Source organism: Puntigrus tetrazona, chromosome 3, assembly GCF_018831695.1.
Source record: "Puntigrus tetrazona isolate hp1 chromosome 3, ASM1883169v1, whole genome shotgun sequence".
Classification (NCBI taxonomy): Eukaryota; Metazoa; Chordata; class Actinopteri; order Cypriniformes; family Cyprinidae; genus Puntigrus; species Puntigrus tetrazona.
In genome coordinates this window covers 5,945,133-5,963,373 of record NC_056701.1, presented here as the reverse complement: position 1 = coordinate 5,963,373, position 18,241 = coordinate 5,945,133, and the positions used below count along the sequence as shown (strand labels likewise).

The window sequence follows — 18,241 nt, the reverse complement described above, 5'->3', positions numbered from 1 at the left end:
CTCTTTTCCTTTGCTTCCTCTGGTCCATGTCGAGTGTGGTACACACCATATCACCAAACAACACAGTGATTACCTGAGCCATATATATAGGCCCAATGGCTGATTACAAGGTTGTGTAGACACCTGTGATGCTAATTAGTGGACACACCTTGAATTAACATGTCCCTTTGGTCACATTATTTTCAGTGTTTTCTAGGGTACCATCATTTTTGTCCATGCCTGTTTCGTGGAGTTTATTTTTTTTAAATAATTCTGTTGAAGCATGGTTGAAAAACAATGTCTGACTTTCATTGGTTAACATTTATAGAATTTTTATTTATTATTACTTTTGTCAGATAACAGTTATTTCTGTGACCATTGTGACTTTTTCTTTCATTGACCAAAGGGTACCAACAATTTTGTCCACGTCTGTATGTATATATGAAGCAATCAAAACAACAAAATTTCAATAATATGCAAAGTTTATATATATATATATATATATATATATACATACATACACCAAATAATTATATAAATAAATTAATATTTATTATAAGCACTTATATCAGCTATAAATATATTAAAAATATAAACTTTTTTATATACACGATATTCATTACAAATATACACAATACACACAAAAAGAAAAACTTTTATTTTGAATGCAGTTAACCACAATCCTAAAACAGCACTAATTTATATAAATACAGTTGAAAATGAATAGAATGAAATAATTCTAGAATCATTATTAGTTTACAGATTTGGTTTTTTAACTCTTCCGAGCCAGTTTAAGTCTAGTAGGTTTAAGTCTTTCAGCAGGCTTTTATCCTAAGAAACACAAACGGGCAAAAGGACTTCATTTAATACAGCTGGTGCTCATACTTTTCCATTCACAGCCTGTGTGTAAATTTCATCTTGATAAATCCTTCCACACGCATAATAAATTGTATAGGGTTAGGAAAAAGCCATGTCTCCAGTGCCACGCACAACTCATCTTCTGCAGGACTTTAATAAACATTCATGCCAGTAAAGCAAACACTTAGAGCACGAGAGCATTTCCAAGTTCAAGACAGTTCAGTTCAAGACAGATTGCTTATCGCTGTGAGTTCAAACGTGCAAAAGGAAGTTTGAAACTAGGCTAACAAAACCAACGCATATATAATATATCAATATATCAATTAGGTCAAAACGCTTGATTTGCACACTTACTACAGCTGAGCAAATGTTATCGCAGCACATGCCCTTGACCGCCGCTTTCAGTCAAACTGCTAAATACTGTATAAATCTCTACAGTTTCTCACTGTAATTAAATAAACTGTTTATGCACGCCAGGCCAAGAGAAGTAAATCAAGTCTGTTGTGAAGAACAGAAATGGAGTGGATCAGGGGACTGCTGGATTGCAGAGAGTGAGACACGACTGCCCCTTGCTGGCCTTAAAGCGACAGAACGATAATGTTTTTACAGATGAAAACGTGCATTGTGTTTTAATTTAAATTCATTCGATTCATTCCTGCCCATGCATTTTAACTAGCTACATAACAGTAATGTAAATTATGAGTAAATGTACCATACATAGATACATTTAAATTGAAAAAAAGTTTTAAAGGTGTGTGTGTATATATATTTTTTTGTGCTGTCAAACAGTAATCGCAATTAATCGCATCAAAGTATTTTGTTTGCATGTGTTTTCTGTGTACATTTATTATCTATATATGTAAATGCACAAACATACAGTATATAACTTGAACATACATGTCTAAATTTATATTAGAAATATATTTTATATATTTATCATCACACATATAATGTAAATAAAAACATTTTTATGCAATTAATCAGGTTTTATCACTTGACAGCACTAATATATATATATATATATATATATATATATATATATATATATATATATATATATATAACATTACTGTTTCTTTTCTATACTTTTGATCAAATAAACGGAGATTTAATAAGCTTAAGACATGCCTTTAAAACATTTAAAACCTCACTGATCCCAAGCATTTGAACGGCAGTGTGTATAATGTGTTAATAAAAATATATATATATATATTTTTTATTTATTATACATTCTGTTATACATTATTTAATATTCCAGTAGATGTTGACGATTCATTTATTATCCACGCAATGCAAGTATAATAATTAAATAACGTAGGTTATAAACATCCAGACAAAATAAAATGCACAAGCAGAGCACAAGATTTTGTGCAGTAACACTGAAGGATGCAATGCCATAAAACACACACTGTGCCATCTCACAAAGGTACAAAAATAAACATAAAAGCTGGTAAACTAGTGAAGTTGATTTCGAACATATTATGCCAAACATCAGCACGCAAAGACCATAAGAAACTAAGATATATACACAGATAATTCTATATTCATCAATCGCTCTTCTTCTCCTTGATCAGTCTGCTGGCGTTGTGTGCAAACGTTTCAGCCACTAAAAGGGGAAAGACTATAGAAGCATCGGCGTAGATCTGTGCAAAACACGACAGCACAGTTAACCAGATGATCACGTTACTAACATCATATCCGTGGGGTCTGAGCTTACCTTTACAGGTGTGGCGTCCATGCGGATCTTCCCCCAGGAAACGGCTTCATCCGGACGAGCGCCGGAGTCGGAGCCGTCAAACTCCTGACCAGTGTTGACAAACACCGCAAAATCTGCTCCATTCCTCTGAAAAACAGATGAGAAGGTTTGATTTTTGTGACTCGGCGCCATCGGGCTTTTTTTTGGGGGGGTCCGTGCGATTACCATGAGATTGGCGTTGGAGATGTGATGCTTGACGAGGCCCTCCGAGAATGATCATCCCTGTGGTCTTGGCAAACACCGCCTTGCTGTTCAAACGCCGCCGAATATCTGAAGCATGCACAATTATCATGAACGCCACTGTCAAATCACCTCTCACGCTGAGCCCACGCCACGCCTCCAGAGACTCACCTCCACAATGTCAAGCACCAGGCCGGGATTCTTATACGAGTGGAAATAGATCATGTCACCCAATGAGCCGTCAGTGAGGGCGGGACTAAACACTGGGATGTCATTCTGAAAGACAACCTTACGGTCAGAGAAATTCAGACTGAAGTGAAGGCGTTTGAATCAAATGTTACCTTATAAGCCCAGTAGTACACCGAGTCTGGGTTGTTGATTTCTTTGCCTAGTCTGTGGATCATTTTTGGAGGGTGTCCAGTGTGTGCCCTGGTTAACAAAAATTACAATTAAAATCATTAATACAAATTTAAATGCATTACACTCGTAGAATCTTAGGCAGAAAATTAAATACTGAAAATTACAAATATTTAAAAATAAAATACAATATAATTAAATTAACAACTGGACAATATATTGAATTAAATTAAATGTAAAATAAAAAAAAAAATACATGCACTTTTCACTTTTGTGTGGGCAATTTACAATTCTAACCACCCCAAAAATCTGGTCCAAAATATTCACTCAAAAATAAAATGAAAAGTATTTTTTTAAATTATTTCACCATCATTTAGTTTAGAGTAGGAATTTTTGCAAATATTTACACCACAATTTAATAAAATAATAAAAATAAAGCAATAATGTATATTAATGTATATTTGTAATAACATTTGATGAATTTAACTTAATTGTATTTTAAAGTAATATTCTAATTTAATTTGTTTTAAATTACCTTACACTTGTGGACATGTTTACCACCCCAATTGTAAAAACGAAATAAATGAAATGTTTGTGTTTCAGAATAATAATTTTGTCCACAGTTAGACTTTTTACAAACATTTAACCACCCAAATGAATCAAACAAAGCAAAGTAAAACAGAATAATACCAAAAATTTGCACCTCTGTTTTTTGTTCCAGCACCATTTGGTCCAAAATAGGCATCAGCCAGTCTTCAAACTTACAGTAATTATCATTTGGTACCAAGAGATTACCTATTCTATGACATAAAGATAATTACATGTATTAATAATTACTTATATATATATATATATATATATATATATATATATATATATATATATATATATATATATATATATATATATATATACACCACAGGGCTCCACAGAGGAACTGATTTTTCTTACCTATTAATGCCTTGCTGCCGTAGCTCTTTGCCTTTCAGACTGAACTCACCGAGGTAAGTGGGTGCTAAACATTTGATAAAGTCTTCCTCGATCCCTCCTGCTGTGGTCACTATCACATCGACCTACAGAAACATCACAATAACTCAACATACATAGACTCTTTTCATTTAATATGAACAGAACAGATAGTGGCAGACCTAGACGGACGTTATCGGCTGAGACAGGCCATGAAACGCACCATTCTGTGCTGTGCGAGGTAGCGAATGCTCTCTCGCACGCCGGAGCTGATCAGGTTGGATGTGTAGCCCAAGAAAATGGTGCATCCTGAAGCAGATGTGTGTGAATCACAGCCCTCGTGCTCCTCCGGCTCCGGCTCCGCCTCCAGTCTCTTCTCTATCTACTCCATGCACACACACACGCACACTTATTAGTCATTTCTAATAAAACACACTCACAAATTGCACGTTTCTGTGATACTTACACATTTTAGTTTTTTAATCATACATTATTAAATATATTTATACCACTGAAAATGTTGTTGTTTTTTTTTTGTTAAAGTCTCTAATGCTCATAAATGCTGCATTAATTTATTTAACTTTAATTTCATAAATTAGTTTACCAGAAAAAACTAATATTGTGATTGTATTATTAGTTTCATGTTTTCAATATGAATAGATTTTAAAATAGAATTATTCTTGTGATGTAAAGCTGAATTCTCAGCAGCAGTCCTCAGTGTCACACGATCCTTCAGAAATCACGCTAATATAATGATTTACCAATGTTATTGATGCTCAATTATTAAAATTTGTTCATTTTAAAGCACTTTATTATTTTTGTGGAAATTCTGTGTTTGTTCAGTAATCTCTGCTGAAGTAAAACGTCAAAAGAACAGCATTTATTACAAACAAAAATCTTCTGTAACATTACACGCGTCTCTACAGCAACCTTCTTTTATCAATTTAACGACCCTCGCCGTTTCAAGTGTTCGCTTTTATTTTTGTTCTCGCCTCAATTTCAAAGAAAATATTACGCGCACAATAGTTTTTTCAACACTAATTGTTTCTTTAGCATCGTCATATTATAATGATTTCTGAAGGATCATGTCACACTGAAGACTGGCGTAATGATGCTTAAAAATTCATATTCATATTTTAAAATGCACACCAAGTCGCAATCACACTTCACAATATTATAGCTCTTTTAAAACGACCATACTATTGATGAAATGCAGTCTTGGTGAACGCAAGGTACGTTAAAGAACATTAAGCCCCCCAGCAGAGTGCTCCTCACCATCTTGTTGATCTCCTGCACGGCCAGGCCGAAGCTGCTGGCCTGGAAGCCGGTGCAGAGGAAGGACTGCAGCAGGGCTCTGTGCTCCACGCCCTGGTTGAAGTCATAGCCCCTGATCTGAGGCATGTCCTCCGGCAGAGAGATGCTCTCCTTCAACACCGCGTCCCTCGCCACGGAGGGAGCCTGACGATCGGCCATCAGCCCACAACTACAGCGACACAATACACCTTAATACAGTCCTACCAGCTTCATACTCTACAGAATGAGAATGACATTCACCTAACGTTACCGTGGTACTTAATAGTGATAAGATTACGGTTTTATCAGGGTATAGAGCAAACGCGGTTTAAAGACTAACGCGGTTCCAGTGCTGAGATCAAACACTTCAGCGTCAATGATCGATGAACGGTTATATAAGCTAATACGCAAATATAAAAACGTGCTTGATTTCTATGTATTTGTGTTTTTAAAACAATGTTACACTCACCCCGCGTGTAATACAAGCTTGTTAATGTAGTTTATTTATGTTTTTAGCGACCCCCTTTTTACGGCGCTTCACACTTCATCATCCACATGTTTCAAACATCTACGGCAAGCGCGGAGGTACAAATTGAATATACAAAACGCGAAGCGCCTTTATTCTATTCTGTTCTATTCCATTTTTTAAATTCTATGTGCATGCTATCCACCCTATCATGCCAATGGTGTTGTATATAAAAGAAGCGTATAAATTACACACAACAGCATATAAAGAAAGTTACAAAGCAGCGTCAGTTAGAGCATAATATATCAATACATCGATAATATTTTATTTAAAAATAATAAATTTATAATATAATAATTGCTCGTATTAATACATTTTAATTACATATTATTATGTTGGCTATTTACTAAATTGTTTTTCCCAAAGGCTGTGTAGCCTGCTAGTATTACTAGTATATGATTATTTTTAATGCATTAAACAGGAAAATATTACAAGATGTAAGACCTTCAAAGTAATATTTTTAGACCATTTTGACTAAATAAAGTCTATTATTCAAACCTTTTCAAATGTTTAACTTTATTTTTGCTACAGATAAATTAAAACATTTGGAATATGCAGCATTTTTTAAATGCTTATTTAGCCGCGTGGCAAATTACAGAGTACCTGATATAACGCAGTTTCTAAGAAACACCGAGCAGGACGATAACACATCTGTGCACACGGTCAAGCGAATTGAAGAGAGGTTTCACGACCACCCGGTGAAATCAAATACTGCTGAACTTTCCTGACATTTCTGGCGCTCTTGATGTGACCACAAACTCCAGCACATCACAGGAGCTTTGAAGCTTCCAGCAGTGTGTGTGTGTGTGTGTTGGGGGATGGAGGGATTTAACATCCCATGGAGATATAAAAGCCTCCAAAAACTGGACACCGGCTCTTTCCTCGCTGAAACAAGAACATTTGAGCTCCAGGCTACGACCGATGAACTCTTGAGGTAAAATTACAGTCATCATCTATCAGACCTAACACTCCTTCATTACTTCATGCGATGTCATTAATGATAAGGTCAATATCCAGACGTTTTTCAGGGCGCGAGTCTAATGTGGCCGCGCCGTGATGGACGTGTACTGCAGTAATAACGTTCTTCAGGCCAGGAGAGCCGTGGAGCAGCTCAGACTAGAGACAGAGCTGCAGAGAATCAAGGTGAGATGCACTCTCCACGACAAGACAGAAACAAGAGTCTAGCTTTTGAGTTCTTCATGATTTCATTTGTGCACATGGACGTAAAAATTAAGGAAAAAACCTTCTGAGCACAATAACAGAATGGAATATACACGTTTAAAAATGCAATTGTTCTTAAAAAACAAAAAGAGAAAATGGCAGCTGCTTGCTAATTAGCAAAAAATAGGGTAGCGATGTTTTAATTTTAGGTTTTAAGGAAATAAGCATACATTTCATCAACTGTCTCTTTGGTGGTTGTTAGTAACAGATGTAGCTAGTCTACTTTCTGTCGAACCCCATCGATTTGTTGATTTTGATCGATTTCTTTTCCTTTATCGCTTAGAAAAACTTTATTTTACTGCAAACTTGCATGAAACGTCCCATTAGGAAACACCACATTTTAGGTCTTAGTGTGTAGGTCCAATTTTAAAGTACTAAAAAGTAAATTAGTAGATGTATCAAATTTTAGGGGTGAATATAGTACAATGATGTCCTCTCAAGTGCATGGGAAGGTTACTTTGCAAATGTTATAGGTTACAGATTAATAGTTGCCCTTTTTAAAATCCGGTAACTAGTAGTCGAGTACTTTATTAAAGTAATGTAAATGATTACACCTGATTACTTTTCTAAATGTTTGTTTTTCAACCGTCAATCATTTTAAAAGCATTGACCGTACAGTAAGACTCAACACCAATTACTGTCAGACTTTCAAAGTCCTCCATCACTTAAATTAAAATGATCGTTTATCGCTCAAATAATAGTTTAGCTTTACTTCGAGGTAAAATCATAAAATGCAGGTTTAAAATCATGACCAGAAGACAGCTTAATGGCTTCGACGCCGCTTTCGAAATCGAATCATTTTGGAAAACACTGGAAAAATGCGAAACTGGCGTCTTATATTTAAGAGCGGTCGATGCAGTTTGTAAAAGAAATGAATTTTAATTGCACATTTTCCTCAGCGACTGATTACAGATACATCTTGTAATTGCATTACGCAATTCTGGTCCCCAACGCAACATCTTATCGCAATTCTCTTTTACATTCTCACACTGTGTGTAATGTATGTCTGTCACATACGTGTGGGCATGTGCATGTCAGATTTCGGCGGCCGCGGAGCAGCTTGTTCAGTACTGTCAGGAGCACAGGAGAGCCGACCCGCTGCTGACCGGGATCAACGCCTCCTCCAACCCCTTCAAAGACAAGAAGACCTGTGTGCTGCTCTGAACCGGGTCCGCAGCGGCGCCGAGAACCACACGCATTCAATTATCAAAAAGTGCATTTATAAAGCTTGGGAGTCACAGAACAACACGGCAGCGCGGTCGGCAAAAACTATAAATAATCCATAAATAAAAACAATTCGTTCCGATTAGGATATCTAGTGGTTTGCTCTCCTGTGAAGGGCACGCATTTTAAAGCACTGCGCCTCGTTTGTAAACGGTATGCTCATCCAACTTAAATCACGCTTTTATAATAACTGATCTCTTAGTGTACTATACAGAGTGATAAATATTGAAAACTTGCTCTGCTGTTTGTACTATTATACTGCATGTGCTTCAGATTTCAGTATATTATCAGCATCGGTTGTGTCGAAATGATCACATAAATCACAAAAGGTGTGACGAGGCACTGAAATGTTTTGCACACGAAAGCGAAGAAAGACGGAAAACTAGGAATGTGATATTTTTGTTTCTAGACTCAATGAAACTTTCAGACGTTTTCAGACCCTCAGCATCTCGGGCCTCCAGACTTCCACGTTCATGTCACCGGAGGCGATGGCCAGCGTTCCTCCTTCAACACTTAACTGAGGAGAGAAAAATCGTTTATTTATGGTTTTATTAGAGTTATTGTGGTATCATCCAGCAAAAGTATTTTTGAGACATGCAGTAATGGCTTCGAATGTGGCTTATCCAGTCGGACTTGTAATACATTTGCGTGCTGTTGAGTCTTTTATTTTCAATTCAAGCTCTTTTTGCACTGATTCCAGACAATTCATGTGTTTTGAACGATCACAGGTTTTTGGTTTGCATCTATTATATTCCAAATAAAAACAGTATGAAATGAGATTAAGTATCTTTCATATCGCTTGATAAAAATATTTAATTCTGTGGGTTTTCAAAACTAGGCACTACCGCATGGTTATGTAATAAATAATGGTGAAAAGTACAGGCACACCTGAATAGTACAGTTATATCAACAAAGAGAAAGTATAACTGCACTACTCAACCAATAGGATTTGTAGATAGAGTTATTTTAAAGACTTTTTAAAAAAAGTATTATTATATATATATATATATATATATATATATATATATATATATATATATATATATATATATTTATTTATTTTTATTTATTTTTTTAATGTTTGTATTTAATAGTTTGTATTTAATAAATGTGAAAAAGCCATATTCTCAGTGTATCAATGTTGAAAACAGCTGCTTAAAGTAATAGTTTGCCCAAAAATGAAAATTTTGTCATCATTTACTCAAGTAGTTTCAAATCTAAAATTCATCAAAGTTTGAAACTACTTGAGTGTGAGTAAACGATGAAGCTATTTTCATTTTTCGGGCGAACTATACCTTTAATATTTTTGTGGAAACTGTGATAGGTTTATTTAAAGATTCTCTGTTTAATACAAAAGTTGAAAGGACGGCATTAAAGCCTTTACTGTCGTGTTTGATCAATAAATGCATATTTTCTATAAAAAATAATGAATTCCTCAACAAAATACAATTATATAAAATGTAACCAAATTAAAACTTTATATCGCCCAATTCTATCGTCGAACATAAAATCAAATGAATCGTGTAAAAATGTCAGCGTACCCCGTTAACTCCTGCCTGATGGTGAAGGGTACACAGGGTCTTGGGTGGAGCACACGGAAGGTGGACCTGCATCCGGTAAGAGACGTGAGCGGCCAATAACCTCGACTAAATATCAGCTAAACTCTTTTTTTACCAGCGCTACCTTGATGGTGCGGTCGGAGGAGCACGTGTAGAGAGCTCCAGTAGAGTAGTGAACGCCGGTGACCAGTGAGCGGTGGATGTTGAACTGGGACACGGGCGCCAGGGAGCTGCCGTGCAGGGAGAAGGTGTGCACGAGTCCACGGTTATCCCCGGCCCACACCTCCCGGCCGCTGCAGGACAGAGACAGCAGGTACGAGCTCAGCTGCGGACGAGACGGGCGTTAGACAGACGCTTGCCGGGACCGCGCGCTTCATTCTTTTATTTTCTGGCTTGTGTTTGAACACCTGGACTTTCTGCAGGAGTTTTCCCGCCCTGCGGTCGAACAGAGCCACGGTATGGTCTTTACTGCCGGACAGGATGTACTGGTCATCAGACGCCAGGCACAACACAGCATCACCGTGAAGACGGAGACTCTTGACCAATGGGTCTGCGGCTGTATCACATCAAACACAGTTAAACGTGTCCGCTAGCCTCTGACTGGACATCTTAGAAGATTATACAACATGTGTGTTTGAGGGACGGTAAGATGTTATGGTTTCTGAAAAGACTCTTTTGCATTTTAGTTGATAGGAAATACAGTGAAATCAGTAACATTGTAAAGATGCTTAGAGTTTAAAATAAATGTATTTTAATTTTGGTGCAAAGCTGAATTTCATCAACTTTACTCCAGTTTTTAGTGTCACGTGCTCCTTTTGCACTGCTTAGTTAGTTTTATTTGTTATTTTGACAGTATAAAACACTAAAGCTTTGATATTTTGTTATTAAATGCACATACATTTATACATTTCTAACTGAAGCTTAATTGTGCAAATGCTTTTTTACATGTCGCAACAGTTATATACCTCTACATTTTCTATACGGATATTATTTAAAATATTTCTCTAAAATGTGAAAAATTTGAATGATTGACATTCATTTTAAAGTAGTATTATAAAGTAGTAGTAGTAGTAGTATATAGTTTTTAATGGCATGTCATGTATTTTTATAACATATACTTGTATAACAAATACAATAAAACCAACAAACAATCTAACTAAGTTCTATTACATTAATATTAAACAGTTATAATATATTAAGATTTTTTTACATTAATATATGATAAACAAAAAATTCTAAAACATTTTCAGGCAAAATTCAACTAAATAGTACATGAAAATATATAAAACTATTACAAATAATTTTTGGTAATTAAAATAAAGCTGCATTTAAGTTAAATGCAAATATTATATATTAAATATATTAGAGTACTATGATAGAATGTATTAAATGCTACAAGCATATGCACACACATATATAATATATATTACAGTTGTATACTTATATATCATACTATTAGACTATATTTAAGCTTAACAAATAGGCTGAAGTACTACATCTGTTAAAACTAAAATAATAAAATTTATAATAATGAAAACTGACAAATTAAAAATAAAAGCTAGCTTAATTCTAAAAATAAATAAATACTACAATAGCATGTAAATATTACTAAATCCACACGTTTCACATGTAAAGCTAATCAACCAAATAATCATTCACAATAAAACCAGGAATGTGCTTTAAGAAAATAGCTCGAACCTCAACTCACCTCGGGTGTCAAAGATGCTTAATTTCTGGTCATGTGACCCAGCCAGCACCGTGTCCCTCTCGCAGGACAGACACAATACAGCAGCTTTGCACTGGATGAGTCCCCGCTCTGCTCCTCCGGCTTCCAGATCCCAGAGCCTGACGGTGCTGTCAAACGAGCCAGACGCCAGCAGAGGTCCGCTGGACGCCAGGCACCACACCCAGCCCCGGTGGGTGCTAATGGTCCCGCGCCCCGCAAGAGTGTGCATCAGCTTGCCTCTGGGGCCCTCTCGGAGGTCCCACAGGTTCACGTTTCGGTCCCTCGAGCCGGAGGCACACAGCGCCTCTTCTCCGCCCAACAGGAGGACGCAATTCACATCTGCAATGTGGCCGGAGGGAAGGACGATGTGCTCCAGGGGTGAAGAAGTGCCGGATGACTCGGTCAGATGGGGACCGTCAGAGGCACTCTGGGACTGAACTCGTACGTCGTCTTCTCCGGCCCGCGCTGCAGCGTTTACCTCGACATCCAGCTGCATCTCCACCAAGTTTTCGCTGTTCACCCCGACAGCTGCCTCGTCCTGTGTCTCCGCATGATTCTCGTGCCCCGTCCAGCAGCCAATCAGCTGCTCCATTTCCAAACATGCCTTGGACCAGTCGAAATCCTCCTTCGGCCCGGCTGGGAAAGATGCTGCGGGGCCCGAGAGTTTTTGAGCCCGAAGCTGCCACGCCAAGCGATCCTCGCCAAGCTTTCCCAGGGTCTGACATACCTAAACACATGAGAACAGCAACAGTTCAACAGGTGCTGATGCATTCAATCAAAAAGTGACAGTAAAGACATTTATAATGTTACAAAGGGTGTGTTCTTTTGAACTTTATATTCACCAAAAGAAAAATATGAAACTGCAAAACCATTTTAAACACTGATATTAAAAATTTGCAGCAAATCAGCATATTAGAAGGATTTCTGAAGCAGCATGTGACACAGAAAGATTAATTTAAATTTGATTTACACCATAGAAATACATTACATTTTAAAATATAGTCAAATAACAGTTATTTTAAATTGTAATAATATTTCACCATTTTTGTACTATATTTTAAATCAAATAAATGCATCCTTTTTTTTTTCAAAAATAAAAAAATATGTATTATTGACCCAAAACTTTCAAACCAAAAGTTTGAAAGATTTATAGAATAATAATTAATCATATAAGAGTACTTCTTAAAATGTAGCATTATTATTATTAATAATATATAACAAATATATATTAACATTAGTAGTGCTGTCAAATCATGATTAATCACATTCAAAATAAAAGTATTACTTTACATAATATGCGTGCATAATGTGTATATTTGCTATGTTTATATAGATACACACGTGCATGTATATATTAAAATGTTCATATATAAGAATATAAACTCTATACATGTGCATATTTTCAAAATGTGTATGTGTGTGTATTTACATCTAGAAATAAAAAATATGCACAGTACACATATTGCGTAAACAAAAACTTATTTTGCATGCGGTTAATCGTTAATCGTGACCGCACTAAATATTAGTCAAAACTGCATACCCATTTACTGAAAGAAACTTGCCCTAAATAGAAGAAAATGTCCGTTTTGGCTTCTAAATGGCTTTGAAAATGTTCACCTGTGGCAGCACACTGATGACACACTGTGCTGGGAGATGTGAGGCTATCTGGGTAACTATCTCCCACGGCAACGACAGGAGGTTGGTTCCGTTGCTGGAAGGGGAGGGGCTTGTCTCCATAGCGCTGACGGATGCTTCCAAATTCAATCTGTGAGGGAAAGGTCAGAAAGTTGAAAAGTTTCAGCCAACGTTTGCAAACACACAGAACTCAAGAAAGGCAAGAGTCGTTGCAGTCAGTAATAAACCATACATTAAAGTTTAATATATCATATTACAGCAAATGCAGACCTCTCGGGTAAGAAGTGTGGGGTGTCTGGGATGAAATCGGGTGGACCGGCATCAGCAGGGCATCTCTGCTGCTTCTCCTCATCCTCCAGAGCGACGCTTGTTCTCGACATTGGCTGAATCACTTTCTGATATTCACATTAAACCTATTAACTCTAAACGGATTATTACAACATGCGTTTCCCTGATTACCGCCAAGCTGAATAATAACCAACATGGCAACATTAGGTTCTTATCAACCAACATATAATAGGAAACCATACTATAGATGGCAGTTGTCTAATTCTCAGAAGCTTACTGTATACATCTAATTAATTAAGAATACATACATGATCTACATGAAATAAACAATAAATGGAATTTAGATAAACATATGGCTGGCACATACCTTATTTATTCAAAAAATCCTTGTATTCAAAGACAGACTGAAAGAATAAACAATCCACATTTCTCATCCGACTGGTTTTTGTTATAAATTATTGATCATTTTGATATGACACTGCACAAAATCATCTGTGTTCGCCGTGTCTTTACTTAAGTTTTTCCTCACGCTTGTTAAAAGTAGGCAGAGAATGTAAAAGGAAAATCATAGAAGCGCGAAACGTATTTTTGATCATCGGAGAAAATATGATTACAGTTACATTGATCTCAAAGCGACGCTTGTCAACACTACACTTCTCCGGCGCACGCTATTTGCGTCATCGGCGTCGCCGTGTCTCGCGCCCTGACGACAATTTACGCAAAAGATAAAATATCTCCAAATTAAACGTGATTGTAATTATATTGGAGTTTATTTCTGCGGTGCCTGTGAAAAAAAATATCATCTCTAGTTGCAGTTCAGCATTTAAAAATACAGGAAACAGCAATGATGCAAATGTGAAGTTGTGAGGAGTAAATGTAAATATATGAAAATATTAGATAATAGGTGATTTGTGCAATTATTTAGAAATATATAGTCAAGTGCAAACGCGTTTACCCAATACTCAAATATTTAGCTACTGAAGACAAAACATGCTGCTTTATTTGACATGAGACAGAGCCATTTATAATAGTTTATATCTGTGTCAATAGGTGTGATCTGACTCTAAACAATTACAGTAAGGTCGAAGTCCAGCACATTTCGCCTGTTTCTTCCACACATCCCTGTAGAGACAACCCCATTTCACAACTTCATTTGTTTGCTTTTCTACCGCAGTATTCAAATTCGCTTCTCTGTATAAGACAATAACTAAGGCACAGAGGTGATAGCGTACTTTACAAATGAAATGTTTCGCAAACTATGACCTAACCGCTGGGATAAGTATTTTACAGTGATGTTACCAATGCTTAGAAATCTAGAAACAGCAGATGATGAATGATTGGTTGGATATTTGGACCTCAAAGCTGATTTTAGGAGATTTTAGGTCATGTGAAGTAAAATGAGGATATAATGAGTAATATTTAGGTAGAAAATATAAGCAACACTTTAAAATGAACAAACACAAACATGGAAAACAAAACATGTTATTTCTATACCACCTTTCACACACAAAATAAGCTGAAAGGTCAAAATATAAACAATGTTTAGGGGGCAAAAAGCAGAAAAATAATAATAAGCAAAGAGAATGACAGAAAAGCATATCTGCGTAAAATATGCATTTGGTATATATGAGAATAATATATTGAACAGTACAATGAGAAAGCTCAGATCATGTGTAACTTTGCATGGTACAGCTGACAGGTTTTGGGTGAGAAGCTGAACACGATTTCTTCAGGATTTCATAACCAAAAATCAGAATCAGAAGACCTTAAAGTCTCATCTCCGTTGCATATCTCTCCATCTTTTATAGCCTCATTTCGCAAATGAGAGCTCTAGTAGGACATACAGAACATAAATCAATCCCATAAAGTCTTCCCTCCACCTTTAGCATTCAGATGCTTATCAAAACCGGGTGGGCCCCTGAAATTTCATTATCTCCACATTCCGCTCATCTGAACTTCACACTGACCGGACATTCGCAAACCAGGGCCGGTCTACGGAGGTGCTGCTGATAAGGTAATGAGTAATGAGAGGATGTGGCCACTCCCTGGACCGCTTACGTTCTGGGTGAGGTTACTATGTGCAGACTAACCTGGAGTCCATACGGACGACGACCGGGCTTAGAAAGCGACCTCAAATCATTTTCTGGAATATGACCAAGAGACGTCAATGAGAAGACAACACTTTGAAGGCGTCAAATCATCAATTTAAGCGAGGTTTAAGGAGCGCCTAATCATGGTAACCTTGAACACTCAGTCTCTCACCGTGCCGGTGGGGATAATCCGGCTCTTTGAGTTTGCACTAACGCTCATTACCTTCAGCCTGGTGGCTTCTGAAGGCCACAATGGCTCTTCGTTCTGGGCCTGGTGCATGTTCACCTGGTGCTTCTGCTGTTTCATGACCCTCCTCGTCATTACCCTGGAGTTCACCAGCCTCAACGGCAAGCTGCCCATCTCTTGGGACGACTTTACGACGGCTTTCGCGATGCTGTCCACGCTGATGCTGCTGGCCGCTTCGGTCATCTACCCCACTTTCTTCGTACACTCCTCGCAGCCGGTCAGGATCGCGGCCACGGTCACGTCCTGCGTCGGCTTCAGCCTGTATTCAGCCGAGGTGGGACTGACCCGGGCCAGACCCGGGGAGATCAGCGGGTTCCTGTCCACCGTGCCGGGCCTGCTGAAGGTCCTGGAGGCGTTTGTGGCCTGCATCATCTTCATCTCTCTGAATTCGAACATTTACAGCAGGTCCCCCGGGCTCCAGTGGTGCGTGGCCGTCTACTCCATCTGCTTCATCGTGGCACTCCTCATCATCATCCTCACCATCGGCAGGTTGCTGTCTCGGATACCCTTCCCGCTGGACAAATGCCTGACGGGGTACAACATACTGGCGGTTTTAATGTACCTCACGGCTGTGGTGATTTGGCCTTTCTACAGCTTCCGGCGCAATCCGAGACCACCAACCTGCAATCACTGTTTCTGGGACAGCCTGGTTGTCGTGTCCTGCATGACTTGCATCAATTTGATCGTCTACATCGTGGATACGGTTTACTCGGTGCGTTTGGTGTTTATTTCACCTGCCTAGAAAACAGAACTTGATCAAGTGCTTGAGATGTTCCTCGTTTGTAAGCTTTGAAATGTCAAATTTACTGAAAGCTTAACCAGGCAACAGCTCGGACGAGAAGCACGGTTGTTATATAGGGAGTTTTAAATATACTTGACATTAATAAAAAAATAATAATCCTGAAGAAAGTTGACTTTTTAAGGATTATTACAAATATTTTGGATGACAAATATGTAATAATCATTTAATTATGTGTGTGTATATGTGCATTGTATGTTACATATGTGACCCTGGAGCACAAAAAAAAACCAAAAAACGTTGATGTGTGTAATTGTATGGCTCAAAATGATCTATTTTTCTTTCATGCCAGAAATAATTGAGTAAAGATCATGTTCTACATTTTGTGATTTTCATAAAAAAATATATATACATAAAAAAATTTGTAAATTGTAAACTTATCAAAACTTTGTCTTTGATCAGTAATATGCATTTGCTAAGAACTTCATTTGGACAAATTTAAAGGCAATTTTCTTAATTGTTACTTATTTATTAATATTTTTTGCACCCTCAGACTCCAGTTTTTCAAATAGTTTTATCTCCTAAAAAAACATACATCAATGGAAAGCGTATTTATTCAGCCTTCAGATGATATACATCTCAGATTAAAAAAAATCACTTCTGCTGTTGTTTGCAAACAAACCAACAAGTGAAACGGCAGAAAGCGAAAGAGAGAAGACACATCGGTTCGTTCCCGTCGTTATATATTCCTTTTATGGCATCATAGCTGTAACATTCAATATCAGTATAATATTGATCTTTGATCCTACAGATACTATTAACGTACTAAAGGTTACAAAAATGACAGTAAGTATTTGAGAAATACGGTTTAATTCAGAAATGCATTACAATATAGGAATAAAAATATGAATATGTGCACTTTTTTGTATTAAATCACCCGTCATATGCTCTATTTCAAATTCTGTCAGATTAAAATTTGCTAGCTAGTGAAAGTATATTTTACTCTTCAATAACACTTCAATTTAAACACAAAACTAATAGGCATAACAATGTACAGTCAAGTCTTCGTCTTGATCAGCGGACTGCCAACACTTAAATTAGTATTAATAAGTATTTCTTGATGTGGCTCTTGTTGTTGTTTTTTGAGTTTTTAAACATCCTGATCTTGAAAATAATTTGCTATTGTTGTTGTTTTATCATTTATCATATTTTAACCTAGATTTCAACATGAAAATAGCAGCTGCCATTTAAAACAACACAGACAGAAGCAACAGTTAAAAGATAGAGTTAAATGAGATGTAATGCGACTCCTTCTGGTTGTCAGATGCTAGTAAAAAAAAACTAAATTTATTAATTTGAAGGCTTTTGATAAGACAGTATCTAAAAAAAAAACAGTAAATAAAATAAAATAAAATAAAAAGTCAAATTTGACCAAATATATATATATATATATATATATATATATATATATATATATATATATATATATATATATATATATATATATATATATATATAATTATTTAATTACTTTTCTATCTTATGATTTCTATCTTATCTTATGATTTCTATCTTATCTTATTTTATTTTTTTTTTT

At 36.6% G+C, this 18,241-nt stretch overlaps 4 protein-coding genes across 6 annotated transcripts; 2 read left to right on the top strand and 2 right to left on the bottom strand.

The window, feature by feature from the left end:
* Window positions 1-2,041: 2,041 nt before the first annotated feature.
* On the bottom strand, window positions 2,042-5,971 carry LOC122341474 (deoxyhypusine synthase-like). Its single transcript, XM_043234866.1, is given in 12 exon segments — window positions 2,042-2,480; window positions 2,555-2,680; window positions 2,759-2,798; window positions 2,800-2,863; window positions 2,941-3,049; window positions 3,115-3,180; window positions 3,182-3,202; window positions 3,834-3,930; window positions 4,082-4,203; window positions 4,320-4,478; window positions 5,372-5,579; window positions 5,859-5,971. Coding segments are annotated over 11 exon segments (1,098 nt in total). The 5' UTR covers window positions 5,570-5,579; window positions 5,859-5,971; the 3' UTR covers window positions 2,042-2,384.
* Window positions 5,972-6,619: 648 nt separating this feature from the next.
* Window positions 6,620-8,715, top strand: LOC122341471 (guanine nucleotide-binding protein G(I)/G(S)/G(O) subunit gamma-12-like). Its single transcript, XM_043234863.1, has 3 exons — window positions 6,620-6,849; window positions 6,933-7,058; window positions 8,175-8,715. Exons 2-3 carry the CDS (start codon window positions 6,972-6,974, stop codon window positions 8,298-8,300), a joined length of 213 nt encoding a protein of 70 aa, XP_043090798.1. The 5' UTR covers window positions 6,620-6,849; window positions 6,933-6,971; the 3' UTR covers window positions 8,301-8,715.
* Window positions 8,716-8,731: 16 nt separating this feature from the next.
* On the bottom strand, window positions 8,732-14,225 carry LOC122341440 (F-box/WD repeat-containing protein 9-like). Of its 3 annotated transcripts, none has more exons than XM_043234818.1 (8): window positions 13,936-14,225; window positions 13,551-13,702; window positions 13,263-13,410; window positions 11,628-12,372; window positions 10,327-10,475; window positions 10,044-10,244; window positions 9,902-9,967; window positions 8,732-8,877 (listed from the first exon to the last, which is right to left on the bottom strand). In XM_043234818.1, exons 2-8 carry the CDS (start codon window positions 13,658-13,660, stop codon window positions 8,794-8,796), a joined length of 1,503 nt encoding a protein of 500 aa, XP_043090753.1. In that variant the 5' UTR covers window positions 13,661-13,702; window positions 13,936-14,225; the 3' UTR covers window positions 8,732-8,793. The 3 variants fall into 3 exon arrangements, with proteins under 3 accessions (XP_043090753.1, XP_043090754.1, XP_043090752.1); XM_043234819.1 differs by having other exon boundaries at window positions 13,551-13,693; XM_043234817.1 differs by having other exon boundaries at window positions 13,551-13,675.
* Window positions 14,226-15,544: 1,319 nt separating this feature from the next.
* On the top strand, window positions 15,545-17,161 carry LOC122341456 (myeloid-associated differentiation marker homolog). The gene has a single exon (XM_043234844.1). It carries the CDS (start codon window positions 15,802-15,804, stop codon window positions 16,645-16,647), a length of 846 nt encoding a protein of 281 aa, XP_043090779.1. The 5' UTR covers window positions 15,545-15,801; the 3' UTR covers window positions 16,648-17,161.
* The last annotated feature ends 1,080 nt before the right edge of the window (window positions 17,162-18,241 follow it).